The 21036-nt window shown below is 52.0% G+C and overlaps 1 protein-coding gene across 3 annotated transcripts; it reads right to left on the bottom strand.

The window, feature by feature from the left end:
• Positions 1 to 1375: 1375 nt before the first annotated feature.
• LOC308556143 (neutrophil elastase-like) lies at positions 1376 to 10260 on the bottom strand. 3 transcript variants are annotated; one of them, XM_081135259.1, is made up of 5 exons: positions 10183 to 10260; positions 3346 to 3502; positions 2901 to 3042; positions 1836 to 2066; positions 1376 to 1674 (listed from the first exon to the last, which is right to left on the bottom strand). In XM_081135259.1, the coding sequence occupies exons 1-5, from the start codon at positions 10247 to 10249 to the stop codon at positions 1474 to 1476; spliced, it is 798 nt and encodes a 265-aa protein (XP_080991385.1). In that variant the 5' UTR covers positions 10250 to 10260; the 3' UTR covers positions 1376 to 1473. The 3 variants fall into 3 exon arrangements, with proteins under 3 accessions (XP_080991385.1, XP_080991383.1, XP_080991384.1); XM_081135257.1 differs by lacking the exon at positions 10183 to 10260 and adding an exon at positions 3932 to 4007; XM_081135258.1 differs by lacking the exons at positions 1376 to 1674; positions 1836 to 2066; positions 2901 to 3042; positions 3346 to 3502 and adding exons at positions 7531 to 7814; positions 8370 to 8600; positions 9355 to 9496; positions 9738 to 9894.
• Between the last annotated feature and the right edge of the window lie 10776 nt (positions 10261 to 21036).

Raw genomic sequence — 21036 nt, 5'->3', positions numbered from 1 at the left:
GACCAGAAGGGTGGGGTGGACTTTGAACATTCCCAGTAGGAACAGTGCACAAAACTTTCCCCTCTTTTTTTTCTCCTCACAGTAGATTATTTCATACATACAGAAAAGAATAGAAAATAACAAATGTGATCTGCTAGATCCTAACATGTTTCCCTATTAAAATCAGAAGTTCTGAATGAAAGCCCATGAGGATATGGAGTCCAGATTATGTAAGAATGTTCAAAATTGCAACAAAATTTGGAAATGACCCAGGAAGATGGGGCAGTTCAATAAATAACCCTGAATGTCTCCAGATGCTGTGTGGACAATGGAAGACCGCCTGGGTATAGAATTAAATGGAAAAAGGAGGGCAGCTGGTCACCTTTCTGAGCAGCTGGCACTTGGCGCAGAGAGTGGGGGCTAGCAAAGGGAACAGCCTACAGGAAGAGCAGGCAGGCAGAGGAAACAGCTAAGGCAAAAGCCCTGAGGGGGACCGAGGTGGCTGAGCTCCAGAGGGAGGGGATTTGGGGCCAGGGAACAGAGAAGGAAAAGAGATTTATCCCAAACTCAGGGTGTGTGTGTGGCGGGGCGTTACCCGTTGTTACTACTCTCATTTGTTTTTTTGCTTGGGTGACTATTTCCTCCCCCATCATCAGACTGTAAGCTGCATGATGGCAGAGGCCATGTCTGTTGTTTCTACTGGTGGCCCCAGAGAGCTCCTTCCCGCGCCCAGGAAGGCAGAAGAGGGGTATGAGTCAGTGATGCCCCCCGGGGGCAGCAACTTCCAGCGAGGCTGGGGGATGCCTTGGGAATCTTCTGCTCTGCTCCTCTCCACTTGTCAGAGCAAAAGGCTAGGGAGATGGATTGTTTCTGTTACCCAGCAAAACCCCAACCCCTGGCTGCACCCTTCCCAGCCAGCACCTCACTCCTCCCCACAGGGAAACAGGTTCAGAGACAGCAACCAAGTTACCCAACGTCAGAGCTGGGACCCGAACTCAGGCTCCTGAGAGTGGCTTCACTTCTCTGCACCTCCACATTCTTATCTGTAATATGTGGCACTGATGGGACCTGCCTCAAGGGCTGGAGAGAGCTCCAGATGAGCCAACGCTTGCAAAGACAGAATGATTCCTGCACCTGGTAAGCACTCAACAAACACCTGCTACAATGCTTTGTGTCATAACCACCTGTAACTCTAACTTAATCGTGTATAAATGGGTTTTACAGGAGGGAAACTGGAAACAGCAACTGGCATCCTTTTGTGGCAGGAGGGGAAGGAACTTCTTACCCCAATGCCCTGTTTTTGCTGCCACCTGGTGGCAGCATATTCGTGAGATGCCCAAGACACTCTCCTGAATGCTTTCAATCTCCAAGTACACAACCAAGGGACATATTCTACAAAACAGAGAGGGTTTTATTGTGCCAGATGCTGCATAATGCACCATGGGATGGGCCTGGCCAGAGGCAGGTGAGGTGCGGTGACTGGCACAGCCCCTTCTAGTGGCTCCTACTTGCAGGGTCCCTGGGGTGGAGACGAGGGTGGTTATCGTGCCTGCGAATGATGGAGTTGATCCAGTCTGCAAACTGTGCAACGGGGGCAAAGGCATCTGGGTAGAAGCCCGAGCCACAGCTTCCTCTGATGAAGGAGTCGATTCCATGGATCAGCCCGTTGCAGACCAGAGGCCCACCGGAGTCCCCCTGTGCGGAGCCAGGTGAGATTAGGAGGCTAGGCTTCCAGAGCCCCTCACCCACCTCCCTTCAGGGTTGGGAAGTCCTCCTGGAACCTGGCTTGCTGTCCTGGTTGCTGCAGCCTGGGTGGGAGTGGGGTGGGGGCTGAGAGGGGGGTTGCAGGTACTTACGAAGCAGATGCCGGCCCTCCGGCCCCGCACCAGTGTGCACACATTTGTTCTGCGGCAGAGGGATGTCACCACGGTCACATTGAGCTCCTGTAGGACTCTGGGTGGCGGCCGGTTTGTGCCCAGCCGGCCCCATCCCATGGCCAAGCACTGCTCCCCATTGCCCACACCTTGGTCCTGCTCAGGAAGCCTGGCCACTTGCACATTGGCGTTGATGGTGGCTGACCCGTTGAGCTGCGGTGGGCAGGACAGAGCATCAAAGAATCACATGGAGCAGTGGGCACCGACTCTCCCCTTTCCTAGCCTGTTTCCCCATCTAAGGACCCATAGTAGTTCTAGAATTTTATGGAGTAGGATTCCCAATCTGCAAGATGCTCCCCACCCTGAACTTCAGTTTGCCCATCTATGAAGTAAGAGCAACCACAGTGGCTCAGGGTAACCCTGGACATGTCTTGAGTGCAGTAAACAGTAGGTACTCAATACACTAAACTATGGGCAACAGCAATGACAACCAAACCCTTGTTCTAGAACATTACAGAGAATAATCATAACTCTGCAAGCAGTGGGAAAGGGAAGGATTCTCCCTCCAGTCTGGATGTGAAGAATTTTGCCCCATTTCACAAAGTCAAGGGCTGTCCCTGCCCTTGGCCACAAGGCACAAATAATCACAACAGTCTGTTACATACTCAGAAACCTAAGCATATACGTTCTTTTTTACAGGCAAAAGGAAAGAAACCATTATTTGTACAGTTGATCCTGGAAAATATATGGAGTTTGTATGATGCTGTCTTTTAAATGCATCTTTTTAATTGGACCACTGTTCAGAGTACTCGGCATCCTTTTGTTCATTTGCTCAACAACCCTGCCAGGTGGGGTTTCCCCAGGTTACAGAGGTGGAGACTGAGGCACAAAGATGACCTACCAGTTAGAGCCAGATGTGACACCCCCCCCCCCAGTCTATAGCCCCTTCTTTGCCCTCCCCAAGCCTCAGGCCCCCAGGCCTTTACACCTGCTTGAGCGTCCCTTCCCCACCTGGGCTATCCCTTCCCTGCCCAGCTGGCCTCACACCTGCAGAATCACGATGTCATTCAACAGCCTCTGGGCATCAAAGCCATTTTCAAAGACTTGCTGGATGCCGAACAACTGCCGGGTGGGTTCACGCTGCCTCAGGTTGTGTGCGCCCAGCACCACCTGCACTGCCTGGAAGTTTCTGCAGCAAAGTGGGTGCAGGAGGTGATTCGAGGTATCTCTGGGGTTTGGGGGTGGCAGAGAGACCCCAGAGCTCAACCAAGCTCAGCCCCATCCCCATGGGGTGCCTTGCCACCCAGGGCAGATCCTTGGGCCTCTTGGCTGAATGCCCCCACTTAGACCTGGTAGAGAAGCTGCATTAATGGGTGTGCCCTGGGGGACCCCAGGCCCTGGTCTCACTCCCCACTCCTCCAACCCCCACCCCGCTTTGACAGATGTGGAAAAGAGGACCTGAAGAGGGAAGGTGTGCTCGGGAGTCACTCACATGCCATTCACACAGTGTGCAGCCGACATGACAAAGTTCGGGGCCACCAGGGTGCCACCACAGAAGTGGCCTCCTCGCTGCTGTAGGGACACCATGAAAGGCCATGCATGGGGCCGGGCCTGCCGGCCACCCACGATCTTGGAGGCCAGCACAGGGCCTGGAGACATTCAGGGATGGTGGTGGTGAGTACCATGGAGGAGCCCTACTCCAGTAGGCCAGCTAGCCCTTGAACTCCCCCCAAGAACCCATGGGTCAGGGCTCTTTATGTGCATGTTGCCAGATGAGGAAATTGAAATACAGAGGAAAGAGGGGCCTGCCACTGCCTCTTGCCAGGGCAAGATCTGGACTTAATTTGGCTTTGGAGTCCCCAGAGCAAACCCACTGACCCATCTCCACCAAGTTCAAACTCTGGGCTCTGGGCCCCTCACCACTCTGAACCTCAGTCTCCTCCTCTGGAAATGGGTGTCCTCATCCCAACCGCCCCCTTCCATGAGGATAAGGGGGCCACTTAGGTCAAGGGTATAGTTGAGAGGCAGGAATGGCTGCCCAGGGACAGATGGCTGGGCAGACACGTGGTCCCACTCACCACCCAGCAGCATTGTCAGCAGGATGGAGGCAAGGGCAGGGCCAGAGGGTCTGCAGCTTTGGGTCATGGTTGAGCGGGGGCTCCAATGTCTCTGTCCCCTGCACCCACCTGGCCCTCTTATAGCCCAAAGCCCGGGGGCCGTTGCATTGCTCCACGGTGGAGGCAGGTGTCCCCACTTCCTTTCTCCACCCTCAGGAATAGATGAGGGTGATGATGGGAAGAACTGGGGTGATGTGTGCAAGGGGCCTGGGTTGGCTCGAGATCAAATTCAAGATACAAATTTGAAAGTCAGATAAAAATTTTTTCTTTTTAATTAAATTTATTGGGGTGAAATTGCTTAATAAAATTATATGTTTCAAGTGTACAATTCTGATACATGGTCTGTGTATTGCATTGTGTGCCCAGCACCCAAAGCCAAATCTTTCACCACATATTTGACCCCCTTTACCCTTTACTATCCCCCAAGTCCCCTTCCCTCTGGTAACCACCATACTGATGTCCATGTCTATGAGTTTTTGTTTGAACAATATTTTTAGTATAACTACGTCTCAAATATTGTACTTATCTAGAAAGTCAGTATTTATCTGACAATCAAATTTAACTGGCTGTCTTGTATTTTTGCTAAGTCTGGCAACCTTAGGCCAAAGAATGTTGTCTGGGTTCCCCCACATGCCTCAGTTTACCCAGGACAGTGTAATAATGACAGTGCATCCAGCTCTGTCCTGGCATTTTACAGGGGTGATAGGGGGCTGCTAGGTCCCCTTTTGAGACGAGGAAACTGAGGTACAAGAGGCCTTCCCCATGAGTTCGTACCCAGAACATGGTGAACAAGCTGGGGTTTGAACTCAGGTCCCCACAATTCACAGCTGAATGATGATTTGTTGCCCACCTCCCTTAGTCCTGGGTCTCCCTCTCTGGGCCTGGCCTTCCAATCTCCCTTTGGTTGTTGCTCACAATGAGGAACTCATTCCCACCCGGGGGCCCTATTAGTCCCTGGCCATCAGCAGAGGTTGAGAAAGAACCTCTCCCACCCCACACCCTCCCACCTCCCGGAGTTTCCCCCGAACTCCTTTCCAGCCTGGGGGCTGGACCATGGATGTCCACTGAAGCTTGAGAGCTTCTGCCTGGGGCTGTGGAGTCACTCAGGCCAAACAATGGAGAAGGGGCCCCCCAGGGCCCAGCCCCCACCCCAGGGCCCTGTTCCTCTTCCCACCTTCCCCAGAATGCTCCAGTTGCAACGGCTGTAGCCAAGGGTGTCGCAAGAAGCAACGTTCTCCTGGCCGGGAGCAGGGTTCAGGGGAGGGAACCAACGGATCCATTTGCAGGAACAAGTGGATGGTGACACAGAGAACACCCAGAGCCAGGGCTGGAGCCTCATTTGTCCCTGGGCCCCCCTCCATTTGCGGCCACAGGCAAACCAACCCCCATATCCCATCAGTGAGGGTGATGGCCCTGCTTTCCCAGAGCCTGGCACATAGCAGGTGGTCAGTGTCCATCTTCATCCCTCCCTTCATCAGATGCACATCACCAGTCCTGCTCCCCTGTCTACTTGGCAGGGTCCCCACCCCGTTGTGTTAAATTTACCATAGAGCACTTAGTAAGCACCTACAGTATACACAGACCTGTTTCCAGTCCAGGGATGAGGCAATGTGGGGAAGTCATGTCTTGGGGGGGGGGGGGGGGGAGGTGCTTAGGCAGGGAGACCCCATTTAACCCCATTTATTGAGCACCACCTGTATACTATGCTCACACATCTCATGGTGGTCAAGGCTGTCGACTCTGGGTTCATATCCTGACGTGGCCATTTGCCTACTACATAACTTTAGGACACTGACTTAATCTGTGCTTCAGTTTCCTTGTCTGTAAAAGAGAAGTTATAATAATAGGATCCATTGCATAGGATTATCCCAAGGATTAAATGAAAGAACATTTGTAAAGTTCTTAGATAAGAAAGTGATGTCCTAGAGGGTTATTAACCATTAACCACCTCCAGGAGTGCAGGGTGGTGATTGCCTGGCAGGTATAGGCTGGGAGGCAAACACTAGGCTTCTAATTTGCAATCAAGAGTAGTGGTGACACTGGCCATGCCTCTGTAACGAGTAATGAGTCTTCCAAATAAGATGTGTGCACTTTATAGACCTGTTACGCTGCAGGGAAAAAACAATGATTTGAGTATCTTTACCCACTACTGGAGGCCTGGGGACCCCTGAGCTGTAGGGAGTGGCCCCACCTGACTGTGGCCCCCAGCAGCATAGATGCCCATCCCTGGGGCTTCCTAAAAAACCCTTTACTCCCTGAGGCCTCCCAAGTTGTATGTGCTGATCATCCTGCTTGTTATTCCCATGGGTTTGTCATTTCCTGAATCTACCCAGGGTCCCCCAACTCCCTTTTTCTCAATGCCCACTATTGACAAGTTTGATCTTTGCTGTGCAGAGCTTCACTGAGCCATCTTTCACACACAAGCCCACAAAAAAACAGAAAACATCTCTTGCTGTGTTTTTGTGGGTCTTTCTGTCCCCAACATTCCCTCTTGCAAACCTCTTCTATCCCCAACTCTGTGGGGTTTTTATAGAAATTACTTCCTCTCCTTGGGCTCCTGGGAAATGCAGGGAATCCCCAGCATCCCCCTGACACTCCTCAGCGTGCATTGCCCAGGATTCAGCCGTGTCCACTGTCTCAGCACACATCTGCTCCTGTAAACCAGTCACCTTCCCCTGGGGTGAGCTGTAAAAGAGTTGCAAAAGGGGGCATGCCTGGGAGTTCTCACTCTTGCTTGAATTTGTACCCTGACCCCAGGTGGTGGCAGAATAAGTCAGTAAGGATGAGCTTCCTTCCTGTTCCAGTATGTCCTGCGAGCAGTTTGCAGTTTGGCCCCTTCTCTGAGCCTCATTCCCATGGCTGCTCACCTACTAACCAATGATGTCTACCTCTTCCTGGCCTCAGGCCTCTTCTCTAGGCCTACCCCAATTCATGTCTGTGGCCCTGCATCCTCCAGCCCCACCATATACCTGAACTTTCTTTCCCCATCCTCTTGACTGTCTCCATCCCAGCCATACCAGACACCATCCTGTTCCTCTGCACTCGACATGTCTCTGCCTGGGGACCCTTCTCTTCAAGCTCCTGGTCAGGCATAGCTTCCCCATCCAGGGAGCCTCCCTAATAGCCATTCTGCCTGCCCCTGACTGAGTCAAGGGCCCCATAGGCCCTGGGCCCTCGGTGTTATGACAGCCTAGTCCTCCAGCTGCCCCGCCCAGAGCTGGAGACACAGAGCCCGACAACACCCCCCATCCCTGAAGGCCAGGGTAGGGCCTTTGGTCAGTTCTGGGAAATGTCTGCGGTGGCTCCCTTTTCCAGACGAGGAAACTGAGGTACAGAGATGGGCATCAATTTGCCCAGGGCCAAATTGGTGAGGCTGGATTAGAACCCATGTCTGGGCATTGCAGGAATGGGACCCATTATGACCCGGGCTCTCCACTGGCTTCCAGGCTTCTGCTCCAAACCCCCATCCAGAGTCTGGGGTCTGGAGACTTGGATGCTGGGGACCTTTGGCCACTTTCTCCCATGTCTCCCGATATAGGAAGGACAGACAGGAGCCAAAGGAGGGTTTCAATTTTTATTGACGTCACCGTGAAGCTGGGCACCAGATCTCTTTCCCCCATTAGGGCTTGTTCTCTGGCCTCAGCCCCTGGAGGGGGGATCTGGAGGAAGTGGCTCAGGGGCTGCCCTCGCCCCCAGCGCTTCTCAGCACAGACTGAATCCAATCCACGTAGAGGGCAACACGAGCGAAGAAGTCGGGGTACTGGCGGGAGGCACACTCCTTGATCAGGAAGGAGTCCACGGCCTGGAGGATGCCGTCGCAGATCAAGGGGCCGCCAGAGTCCCCCTGGGAAGGGTGGGAACAGGTTGGTCAGTCACCCAGGATGTGGCCACGTCAGGTACAGTGAAGCATTTAGTGGTAAAATGTTTCCAATCAAGAATTTTCTTTAAGACATGTGGACGACGGGGGAGACAAGGCCACTCTGGAGGAGAGCAGACATTTATTGGCTTCCTGCTATATACCTGACCCCTGGAATGGGCTAGGCTGGTCACTCACACCTCCCCTGGGTCTGAGATGGGGCCCCGGGTGGGAAAGTCGCTAGAGCCACGAAAGCCACTGGGTAGACATGAGCACCCTTTCTGTGCCTGTGGGAGCTGAGGCTGTTCCACACATCACTTACGGAGCCCTCGCTTGTGTGCCCCTCTTCCAGGTGGGGAGACCCAGGATAGCCTGCAGCTGCTCAGTGAGGAGGAGGTGGAGTTGAACTGCTGCCATCCACACCCTCCCTCCTATGGGCAGTTCCTGGAGCCTTCTTTTCTCCAGGGCAGCCCCAGCCTCTCAGGAGGTCCCTATGGCCATCCAAATGTGGTTCAGGGCACTAGGAGCCGGGCAGGTACGTACAAAGCAGATGCCAGCTTTGCGACGGGGAACAAAGGTGCACACGTTCTCTGGCCGACAGAGGAAGGTGACCACGGTGACATTCAGCTCCTGTAGGATGTTGGGCAACGGTGCACGGGTGCCCAGGCGGCCCCAGCCCATGGCCAGGCACTGGGTGCCGTGGGGCAGCAGCTGGTCCTGCTCGGGGAGCTGGGCTACTGCGACCTGGGCGCTGAGGTTGGCAGGGCGGTCCAGCTGGGGCAGAGTGAGAGCCGGTGGGCAGTGAGATCCTGTTTCCAGGCCCCATAGCCACCCCCTTCTCACATTCACTCACATCCTGACTACCCCAGAGGGCCTCCTCTGGGCCTTTGCACATGCTGTTCCCTCTGCCTGGCCCCCTCCCACTCACTCTGAGGTTCTACCTCAGGGTTCACCTCCTCCAAGGAATCTGCTCTGATTGATCCTCCAGACCCTACCAGTGCTCAGTTTTACATTCTCTGACACCATGGGCCTCCACTTTGTAGCATTTGTCACTGTGGTGGTCATTCACTTAAAAAGCACTTATTGAGTGCCAACTGTATGCTTGGTCCTCTGTTAAGCCTTGGGGGTACTACCTCTGCCCTCAGGGAGCTGATCTTTCAGGGAGTTGGAGAGGCCAGGAGAATGACAGATTAGTTGGTGAACCAAAAATCAGGGGAGGAGTGGCTGTCTTTCCACTAGGGTGAGGGGAACCCTCGCTGAGAAGGTGAGGTTGGCACTGAGGTTGGGGGTGAGGATGTTGGGTGGATGGGCGTTGGGCAAGGGGCACAGCCAAGGCAAACGCTGGGCGGCAGGTGGGGAAGCCATTTGTGGGGCTATTGTCTGAATGGCCCTCTCCTTACCAGGCCTACTGTGTACTAGGCTATGTCCCAGCACCTGCAGGGGCCTGGCATACAGCAGGTGCTCAATATATGTTTACTGAAGATGAATGAAGGGGTAATTACTGGTCCTGCTGGCCCTGCCCACTCACCTGCAGTAGGAGGATGTCGTTGAGATTCTGCTCTGGATTATAGTTGTTGGTAAACAGGCGAGTGACAGAGAACCGCTGTTGGCTAGGCTCAGCACTCAGTAGGTTGTGGGCCCCGAGCACCACCTTCACCAGGGCCTGGGGCCTGAGGGTTCAGGATGCTCATTGCTTGCCTCCCCTCCACATCCACCAATTTCCAATATCCCTGTCCCCTTGGGCATCCTGAGGGCCAGAATGCAGCTCCCTGGGTAACAGCCTCCCTTGGACCCAGGGCAGGGCCACCTCCCCCCTCAGACCTAGGGCAGGACCTTGCTTCCCCTCCTCTGACCCAGGGGAGGGCTGAACCTTCCCACTCAGACTTAGGGCAGGTCCACCCGAGCACTCACATGTTCTCCAGGCAGTGAGCAGCGGTCAGCACAAACCTCGGGTGGATCAAGGTGCCCCCACAGAAGTGGTCTTCCATCATCTGCAGTGACGCCATGTAGGGCCGAGAGTGGGGTTTGGCTTCCCGCCCACCCACAATCTCTGAAGCCCATGCTGCACCTGAGAACGAGTGGCATCAACGTCGGTCACCTGTCCCTGCTGGGTCCATCTCCACCCAGCTCCCTGGGAGGGAAGCACTGGGCTTTGCCCTTTTTACAGATGGAGAAACTGAGTTGAATGTCCCAGCTCCCACCCCCCACCCCCTTGAGGCAAATGGGTCTTGCCCTGGTCCTGTCTCAGTCTCCCCATTTGTGTGGTGAGGGTGTTGAGCTGGCTGTCATGGGTGGATATTCCCCAGAATCAGCAGGGCCTGGACAGATGAACAAACGAACACGTGGCCCCACTCACAACCCAGCAGCATAGCCAGCAAGATGAGAGCCAGGGCAGGATGGGAAGGTCGGTGGTTCTGGGTCATGGTCAGGTGGGGGCTCCAGGGCCCCTTTGCCTGCCCAACTCCTCTTATAGCCTGAGGCCTGGAGGCCGTTGGGGTTGCCCCATGCCTGGACTGGGCATCCTCACTTCCTCCTTTCAACTTGGGCCACAGGGAGTTGGAGGGTCAAATCACACTCCAGGAGGACAGGGAACATTGGGCTTAGGGTCCTAACTCCCTTTCGAGTATGAGAAGCTGCCTGCTGCTTACCCCATGCCTGGGTGCCTTGGACAAAGGGCAGCATGGCATAGCCCTCAGGGGAATACACACACAGCTCTCCATGCCTCTCTTCACGGGGTCCCTTTGACCTGAGGAAAGCGGACTGTGGCCAGCGTGTCCAGGTGTGGGGATGAGCCCTACTCGTGGGGACAGAAAAGGACAGGAAAAGGTGGTGGGAGCCACAGAGCCATGTGCCCTCCTGAGACCCATAAGAATTCACTGTTCCCTCAAAGGCAGAGTCCTTACTAGGTGATTGTTCCCCCAGGGAACACTGTCTGGGTACACTGTGATTGTCAGGACTGACCGGGAATGGCTCCTGGTATCCAGTGTGTGGGGCCAAGGACCATCTTCAACACCCCACAATGCCCAGGATGGCTCCCCATAGAGATGAATGGCTCCCCAGAGATGATCTGCTCCCCCTCCCCACTCAGACCTAGGGCAGGTCCGCTTGGGCACTCACATGTTCTCCAGGCAGTGAGCAACGGTCAGCACAAACCTCGGGTGGATCAAGTCCCCCAGTGTAAACAGTGGAGAAACCCTAGTTAATTTTTTCCCCCATTGATTTTCAGAGAGAGTGGAAGGGAGAGAGAGACAGAGAGAAACATCGATGTGAGAGAGACACATTGGTTGTGTCCCTCACACACCCCAACCAGGGTTGGAGATCGAGCCTGCAACCTAGGTACCTGCCCTTGGCTGGAATCGAACCTGGGACCCTTCAGTCTGTGGGCCAATGCTCTAACTACTGAGCCAAACCTGCTAGGGCATAATTAATTATTTGAGGAAATTTTTATTTCACTCCCTGCTCACAGTACACACCAGAATAAATCATGATGGTCAGACAGTATAAACTAGGATGACTCCAGTGTCTGTGAGTCACCTCCCGCCTCGGTTCCACTCAGGCTGTATATTTCAATGTGGGAAGCCTCCCAAGACCTCAATAGTCAGATGGTTACTGAACCCAGAATCTCCTGGGGTCAGTGGAATCCCCTGACCCAGGGAGTTAAAGAAAGGAGGTGCTGACATTTGCTACAGTGTGGATGAACCCTGAAAACACCATGCTCATGAGAGAAGCAAGACACAAAAGGACAAATACTGTGTGATTCCACTTATGTGAAATGTCCAGAACAGGCAAACTCACAGAGACAGGAAGTGGGTCAGCGGTTGTCAGGGGCTGCGGGAGGGGGATGGGGAGTGACTGCTGATGGGGAGGGGGGTTTCATTTTGGGGTGGTGCAACGTTCTGGAACTAGATAGTGGTGGTGGTGGTTAACAACATTGTGAATGCACCAAACATCGCTGCATTGTTAAAATGGGCTAGTTGTATGGTTTATAAAGTGTATTTCAATAAAGCTTTAACCAAAAAAGCAAAACACCCACTCTCAAACCCTGCTAGATAACTCACGCACCAGGAGGAAACCTCCCTAACTTACCCACCAAGAGGGGTCCTCCTCTCCAAGCTCTGGGCTCCAGGTGTGCATCACACCAAGGCTTGGAGGACAGGCAGGTGAGTGTAGGGGAGGGGGCTACCTGGAGGTGTAGGGAATGGGGTGTGGGAAAGCTCCCAGCTGGGGCCAAAAGCTGGGGGCAGGGGAGAGCCTGGGGGGTAGTGTAACAGGAGGGAACCCTCTGGAGCCTCTGGGGGCCCAGCTGGCAGGTGGAGGGGAAATGGGGGCTGGAAGCTGTTGCCTCGTCCCCTTTCCACTCCAACTGTGGGTGGCATAATAGGCAACGGCTGCAGGAGCGGAATCGGGTCTATTGAGTCACCAGAACCCAAGCATGGAGGGAGAGGGAGGGAGCAGGAGATCCATTCCGCAGTCTCCCTGTCTCTGTCTCTCTCTCTCTTTCCTCTCCTCTCCTTAAAAAAGAAAAATACTATTTTCTTGAGTGTGTCAGTGTTGGGGGCTCCAAGCTGGGGGACAATATGCTTTTGGACCCCAACAGCCCTTGGGCCTCAGTTTCCCCATTTGAACAATGAGCAGGCAGCGATTTGACCTCTGTAAGCTCTGGCCAGGGCCCCTGGACTGATCTAGGCTCCCGAGCCACTAATATTCCCCTCTTGGTCTCAATCTCCCTATTTGTGAAGTGGGTTATATGACAACCCAAATAAATAACCTTGGTGGTCAGTCAGTCTGGGTAAGCAGTCAGGAGTCTGGGGGCTCCTGGGGCAGGGGCCGCGGGGTTCCACAAAAACTCACACCACGCACCTGGGGGCAGAACCCTAGCTCCCTTTCTACTGGCCAAGGATTCAAGGCGTTTGTGGGCCCTGGCACACATGCCTGTCTACAAACCGGGAACCCCAGGCTACTCGTGACCCATTCAATGGTTGAAGGGCTGCCTCTAGGGATTCAGGTCAGCAACACTAATGCTCACCTAAAATGCAGTGCAACACCCAAATCATGGGCTTCCTCCAGCACAAACAGGTGCTCTTCTTTAACTTACAGTTAATTTTAAATTTTAATTTCTACCTCACAAGGCTGGACAGGGGCTGGGTGGAGATGGGCAAAGGGGGGCGGGAGGGGGGAGAATGGGGATATCTGTAATAGTGTCAACAATAAAAATAAAGTAAAAAAAAAAAAAATTCTACTCTCACATCATTCAACTATCCGAAAGACATGTAAAAAGTTCCCCCGGGAAGACTGGAAAGTCATTGCATCCCTGGCCCCTCCACACCCAAGTAAACTGACCGATTCTCTTGGACTTCTCGGTGCTCCAATCAACAAATGAGAATGTGTTACACATGCGCACACATTGTTCTGCCCTTGGGTTGTCCATATCTCCACTGTCCCTGAAGGCCCCTCGGGTCAGTGAATGAGGTGCCTCCACCCTTTAGAAAAGCTTCATAATATTCCCCAGGTGAGTGAATCAGACTTTGTTCACTTTGTGGACATCCTGAGGACACTGGGTTGTTTTCAGTCTCTTCTTTTAGACATGTGACAAGAACTTTGTACACTCATCACCTGAACAATGCAAAGTGACAGGTGAGGCAAACCCCCAGGTGGCACTGCTGGCTCTGATGCCCCAGGTCTACCTCTGCTGGGAGCATCCCAGTTACCCGCCCACTGAGGCAGACACCCAGAGTTCTCAAACCCCAGGGCTTTTGCAAATCCCACAGGATGAAAAAAATGGCATCTTTGAGAAAGTTGACTCGTGTTTCTGGTATAACAAGTGAAGGTGAAGTGTTTCCGTACCTTCAAGATTCTCTTGTTTCTGGGCTATGAACTGCTATCATCCGTATCTTTTTTTTTTTTTTTTTTACTACTGGGCTGTTGTTTCTTTCTTACTGATTTTAGGTGCTCTTCATACATTAATCATAATTATGTTATATATTATTAAATGTATACTTTTTTGTTGTTGTTCTTGTTAATCCTCACCCGAGAATATTTTTCCATTGATTTTCAGAGAGAGTGGAAGGGAGGAAGGCAGGGGAAGAGAGAGAGAGAGAGAGAAACATCGATGTGAGAGAGACACATCGACTGGTTGCCTCCCACAGGTGCCCCAACTGGGGCCAAGGACCCAACCTACAACTGAAGTATGTGCCCTTGGCCCAGAATGGAACCTGCCACCCTTCAGTGTGCGGGCTGATGCTCTAACCACTGAGAAACACTGGCCATAGATTAGTATATACATTTTAAATAAATATATATATATAGTGATATATTGTTTAAATTTTTATTTTAATAAAATTTTTATTTTAAACTATATTATATAATATATAATTCTATTTATTATTTTCATATAATTGTATTTATTATTTATTAATTATGTTTTGGCTCTTTCTATATTAGGTACATGAGCCTTCTGTGTGTCAAGTGACAGTCTTTGGCCAGTGCCTCGTGTGCCTCTTGACTTTGCTACACAATATATTCTTGACCAAAATGAGAGATGGTTAAGATGCTTCCTCTGTCAGGTGGAGATAACAGCAGCCGCTGGTTCTCAGGGCTGTGAGTGAATTCATTGAGTGGAGGCCACTCTGCCAGAAAATGCTCATTACCTCCTGCCCCCAGCCCCTGCCAACCTGGAAAAGCAGAGATAAGGTGCAGAGAGAATGGGGATGGCCTTTTTATTAGAGTCACAACTGCACAGGCTGGGGTGGGGGTGGGGGACCCGCCCTGAGATGGGAGGTCACAGGCCCCCTCCCACGGGTTCAGCTGAGAGCCTCTCAGGCCAGCACTCCTCCAACAAGGGGTTTAGAATAGAATCCATACAGTCTTGGAAGAGTGCCACATGGGCAAAGAAGTTGGGGACCCCTTCCACAGGGCTCCGTCGAGAAGGAGGCCACACCACATGCCAGGCCTTTACAGATGAGGGGGGTGCTCCCATCATCCTGGACAGATGGCAGACCAGTCAGGGCACCCCCATGCCTAGCCCCCCACTCCACTCTGCCACGGAACCAGTGAGCTGGCAGCTGCCCCCACAACTTGAGGTCCTGCAACCTCCAAACCTATTCCAACCCCACGTGTTCTCCTGCTGCTAAAATGCTCAAATGTTTGGTCCTCCAGCTCAGTCCCAGGGCCCTTGTCCCAGACTTGCTCTCTTCCACTATGGGGAACTCGTTAGCTCTCAAGACCTCTCCTTCTGCCATGGGGAGCCCTTGCCAGGTTGCACCCGGCCCGTACCTGCAGGTAAAAATGTCAGTGCACACATTGTTGGGGTGACACTAGTCCAAGGGGGTCGTGGTGATGTTGAGGACCTTTGGGAAACTGGAGAGAAGTCTCCTATGCCATTGGATTCCCCAGTCCGCCACCTGGAAGCTGGTGTCAGCTTTCACCATGGCATTCTGCTGGGCCAGCGGTACCAGCGCTACGCTGCTGGTAAGGTTGGCCTCACTCTTCAGCTGGGGAGGGAAACCAAGTCATGAGAGGTAGGGACTGGAGTCTCATGGGCCCCAGCTGCGAGCCAGAGTGGCAGCAAAATAAATTCTGGTCTGTGAAGTGGTGTGGGTTCCAGTCCCAACTTGGGCAGTACCCTGCTGTGGGATCCTGGCCAAGTCACTTTACCTCTCTGGGCCTCTGGTTCCTGCACCACAGAAAAAGAATAATCAATAATTCTGCCCTGGCTGGCACGGCTCAAGTTCTCCTGAAGGTTGTAGCCATTCTCGCTGATGATCCTGATGGAGAATATTTGCCTGGCACTCTCTGACTGCCTCAGGTCATAGGCCCCCAAACCACAGTGGCAATTCCAGGGTTCCTAGGAGTGAGTGGGGGCAGCAGGGGAAGGCACCAGGCTGGGGAAGCCCTGGGAGGTTTGTGGAAAAGCCCCAACCTGAGCTTCCACACCAACCCTCCTGGGCACTGCCTGAAGCAAGCTGGTGGGGAATTACTGACCCACTGCCCAGCAGCTCAGGAACCAAAGAAAGACCAGCCATGATGGTCATGCCTCCTTCCTTCGCAGCTATATCTGCCCTCTGTTTCCAGATCTCCTGGGCCTCCCTGGGATCTCCCATTTCCCTCTCCAAACCCCTCACCCTTCCCTGAGCCTCTTCCCCTTTGCCAAGCCCCCTACCCTCCTCATCTACTAGACAAGCTTCTATGAATCCCAAGGTCCCTCCCTCTCTGAGATCCCTTCCTGCCCTGAACCCCCACCCCCACCCCTGTGGCACCTTCTGCACCCCACAGCCTCCTCCTCACCTTCCGAGGCCCCCTTTCAGCACACTAGGTCCCCTCTCCACCCCTGTTCTGGAAGCAGCTGGCTACTGCCAACACAAAGCTTGTGACCCAGGGCACCCCTGAAGAAGTGCCATCCCTGATGCTGAATAGAAGCCAGGAACAGGAGTTCCTGTGACTTAGCCTTCCTGCCCCCAAGGAAGTCTACAATGGGGAGCTGAGCCAGGGGGTGGGGGAATGTGCAGCTCCTTCATCTCAGCCCCACCCTTGGAGAGACACCCACCTCTGCTTCCCCCCGTTCTTCCCTAAGAGGACAGGTGGCCCCAGGCCCCCTGCACCCTCCTTCCAGGACTATTCAGGGCCAGTCTGACTGCGTGGTCTGAGCCAAGTCATTTTCCCTCTCTGAGCCTTGAGTCCAGGAGAGCAAGGATTGGGCTGCTGTTCCCTCCCACCTGGGCCTCTCCCACTGCAGCTGAACTCCCAGCAGAGATGGGCATGCTTGACATGGGTGGGCACTCACCAACCCTGGGAGTTGCCAGCAGGCTGGATAGAAGGGCCAGGAGTCTGATTGCTGGCATGGCAGGGCAGCTGGGGGTGGCTGGGGATAGGGCGGCCCTTATACCCCAGGTCTCAGCTGTTGGCAGTACCCCCAGCACAGGGTCATGTGAGAAGTTGCCCATGGCCTCCACTGGTAACAGTTCCCAGAACCTGCCTGGACTCTGCCAACTTGTTGGATAGGACAAGGGTCTCAAGGTATGGGTCATTCTTACTAAATGTTATTCTTACTAAATGTTAAAATGGCACTGTATTTTGCAGACCAATTGTAAACAGAAACTTGACAGAAATCCAACCCTTAAGTGTAGCCAACTGCAAAGAAGAAATCAACATGAAATTGACCAAATAGTGTATATAAGCAATGGCTAAGCCTCCCTTTAAGGAGACAGAACTTTGGATATGATTCCCTGTCTCCTTTATTTGCTGCAAGTAAGTAAAACTACTTGGTGACAGCCAAGTCTCACTTTTTAATAGAGCACCCCAAGTGGCAAACTCTTAGAGTTCAGTATCAAATTGGCAACTCCAGATGGGACTCTTCTAAAAGAAGAATCCCTTGTGTGGACACTTGGCCAAGCGGTCAGCAGCAGCAGCTCATCCAGGGCTAATTTGCTTGCATCTCCACTGAATGGAGAATCTGTTCTATAGTATACTCCCGCTTGGTTCTGCCGACTGAAACAGCTGCCTGGACAGCAAAGCAGAATGGCCACCCGAACCTATTTCATTCAGCACTTCGAAAGGAAGGCGGGTAGGTCAGCCCCTGTGGTCACTGTAATTAGTGTTTCTATTCACTTGGGGTATAGAGTTGTCAGAAAGGTAGTTTCAGTTCTGGTGTGTGCTTGGTTTCTGGTTGGTTGGGCAGTAATTGTCTCCCGGACACCAGATTCAGGGCCTGACCGAGGTCTAACTCTGGAGGGTTGAGGAACGCCTGAGTCATCCAGGACATCCTTGGGTGGCAATTTCTGGTCTGGTTGTCTGGTTGTATGTCCTGCAGGAGTTGGATTTTGTTCTTTATGTGGACATTTGTGTTTGCCTTTTTTGACTTCTATGTAAATGTGTAAGCTATGGAAAACTCAAATTTGATCCCCAAATGCAGCCTCTTGTGGTGCATTCTTCAGACTTGGATAAAAGAGCTCTGTTTATTTGACTTAATAAATTAAGCGCTTAAAATAAATTAAGAAATTGCACGGCCATTGTTGCTCAGTGGTTGAGCATTGACCCAGGAACCAAGAGGCTGCCAGTTTGATTCCCGGTTAGGGCACATGCCAGGGTTGCGGACTCGATCCCCATTAGGCGGGAGGCAGCCGATCAATGACTCTCTCATCATTGATGTTTCTCTCTCTCTCTCTCCCTCCCTTCCTCTCTCTAAAATCAATTTCTAAAAAAAATATTTAAAAAAATTAATATAACAGATGGGTTAATGGTAGCAAACTGTCTGTCCTGTTTAAGGCATCCTTGCTGGAGGCTGGGAATCTATTGTGGATTTAGAAGGCATTGTTTTCTAAGTGCGGTTTCTTTGCTTATTCGGGTTTCGACATTTACTGACTACACAAAAATTCTCCAGCCACTCCGACCCTGCTTTCATCCAAGGAGTGCACTTTCTGATGCACCTGCAGCCAGGATGGAACTAGATGGGAAATGGGAATGGCGCCCCAGCAGTTCCCTGAACAACCACGAGGTTCCTGTCAGGCTGCACCACCTTCACTGAGGACAAGCCAGTAAGCTCCTGGTTTCCAGTGGAGGTGATCTGGGACAAGCAAGAGTGGCAAGGATTTGGCTGTGGGACTCAGAGACCAGTCAATGACTAATAATGTAAAGATACATGCTTGGGATTAAATGGGAAGAATTACCGGTTTTATCTATGAGTTTTTTGAATAACTCCCACTGCTTCTCTTCCTCCAAAGGATAAGAGGGGAAAATTACATGCCGCATTTCTTCAAAGAGTCTCCTTGATATAAAGATGTTCTGTTAGCAGGTGTGACTTCAGAAATTTTACCAAAGGTGTGGTAACAGAGGCCAAATATCCTAGGAGTATTGAAAACTAAGATTACCTGATTGGATTGGTGTCAGAAAAAGATAACAGCCTGCTATGATTTTAAAATGTAGCTTAAGTCAGCTTTAATGGACTTGCAACATGAAGCAGGTAGAATCAATCACATGTATGTATTTTGAGTTGCAGAAGCCAAAAGGGTGGGCTTCCTAGCCACATAGTATGGGAGGAAGGTGGAAATGATACAGGGAATTGAATTGCTTTTAGAAAGATTTTAGAGTGGTCTTAAGGAGTAATTTACTTACTTCCTGTCCATTCATCTGCAAGGATGGTTTTGAGATCACTGACTCTGGGCAGGTGCACAATTACACATTCCCTGTGTCAGAGCCCATTCAACTCCAGAAGACTCTTAAGACAGCTTCTTTTCTGAGCAGCAGCTCTTTTCTCCTCCAAAGTTGTGGGGTGGCTGGAAGTGGGACAGGCTGAGATGAGAGAGCTCGCCTCTGCACCCACAGGCAGGACAAGGTGCTTCTTAAACTGTAGGCTTTCCTTTGGGAGTGGCCCCCACTTAGCCTGGGTACAGACCCCTATGGCTTTGGGAGTCTGCTGACTGGCAGTGGAATGGGTTGACCTAGGCACTTGCCCTAGGTGGAGCAGCCCAGTGTTTTGTCACAGCCAGAGGCTGCCATGGAAGTTTAGGAACAGAATAGAGCACTGCTAAGGCGTGATCTGGAAGGGAGATAGGTACAGGGAGGCCACAGCACCCTGAACCTTCCTTTTAGCAGATTGGGTCTAAATTGTGGTGTGTGAGGCAAGCTCTTAAACCAGGCATCCTGGTCCTGTCCTCTGCTTCTCACAGTCCCATCAGCCTGGAACATGGGAGCAAGCCTTGGGGAGGCCTTCTCAGCCCATCTTCTCTAATAGTCCACAGCCAGAGGACTGAGAGGAGCTAGGACCTGTAACTGCAATAGGAGATGACTCTGCTAATGTGGGCGTCTGTGGCCAGAGAAGAGAGGTGAGGCTGGGCGGTGACTCTTGAGAGCAGCTCCTCATAGCATTGCTGACTCTCCTTACTTCCCCCCCCCCCCCCCCCCGTTTCATTACAACGTGTTCCCACAGCTGTTTCCTGTCTTCACTTTTAGTCTTGAGCTCTCAATGTTTCTAAACTGGGGACAAGGGGTGGAGGAGCTGCAGTCTGTAAAAGGTGGAAACCGTGGGTTATATAGACCTCAGGTGATATGCTCATCTCAAGGCTCATCCCAGTGCCTACTGGGCAGTGGGTTTGGGTGACAAAGAGGTAACAAGTGACTGGTACTTTCTCTCTGTATCCTGATTTTCAGAAGGATTTTAAGTCTCTGAACTGCAGCTCTAGCTGGCTAACTAGGGGATGGTGTCTAACAGGATGTCTGATTATGGAGGGCCTTGTGCTATGTGGGCCTGAACAGCGTGGCCTCAAGTGTTTGACCTTACCTGTACATACACAGAGTTTGTAGTCCTCGGGAGTGCCTCCTGCCATCTTGGTGTGAGGGATGGGAGGCTTTTCTGTGGTGCTGATTCAGAGGGCAATGTCAGGACTTCCTCTCAAACTGTCCTCCCTCCCCAGGCCAAGGTGCCTTAGGAGATGCAGCTCTTCACTAGGCCACATAGCATCACTGTGCTTGAAAAACCATGGGACACTGACTGGACATTGTGTGTTCTCTATGTACTCCTGTTATCAGGAATCCCAGAACCTACGGGACCCCATGACTTTCATTAAATCAGGCAGCCAGAGAATTTCACTCCTTTAACTCAGAGACATACTCCATCCATGTTCAGCAGAAAACAGTTACAGAAGTATGACCCTTGTCCCTATTCGCTCAAAAATGAGAAGTGAAAAATCTCCTGGGGGAATTGTTAGATGGGACAAGGGTCTCAAGGTCTGAGCCATTCTTACTAAATGCTATTCTTGCTAAATGTTAAAATATGTAGCACAGTATTTTGTAGACCAGTTGTAAATAGGATAAACTTGACAGGAACCTAACCCATAAGTGTAGCCAACTGCAAAGAAGAAATCAACATGTAATTGGCCAAACAGTGTATATAAGCAATGGCTAAGCCTCTCTTTGGGGAGGCAGAGCTTTGGATATGAATACCCCAGCTTATTTTCTTGCTGCAAGTAAATAAAACTACCTTGTGACAACCATGTCTCCTTTTTTAATAGAGCACCCCAAGTGGTAAACACCTTGAGTTCAGTAGTAAATGGCCTGTTCCATGCCTCAGTTTCCCCATCTGTACAATGGGGACATGAACAGTTCCCCCACTTCCAGTAGAGCTGTGGTGAGTATCAAGTGAGTTAATATGAGCATAAGTCTCTGCGCAGCACCTAGCATGCTCAATCCCTCTTGTCTCTTGTAACCTCCCATTGCTCCC

Source organism: Miniopterus schreibersii (genome assembly GCF_964146895.1).
Source record: "Miniopterus schreibersii genome assembly, chromosome: 4".
In the NCBI taxonomy this organism is placed as follows: domain Eukaryota; kingdom Metazoa; phylum Chordata; class Mammalia; order Chiroptera; family Miniopteridae; genus Miniopterus; species Miniopterus schreibersii.
The sequence above is the reverse complement of the archived record's forward strand: the minus strand, read 5'-3'. Positions and strand labels throughout refer to the sequence as shown.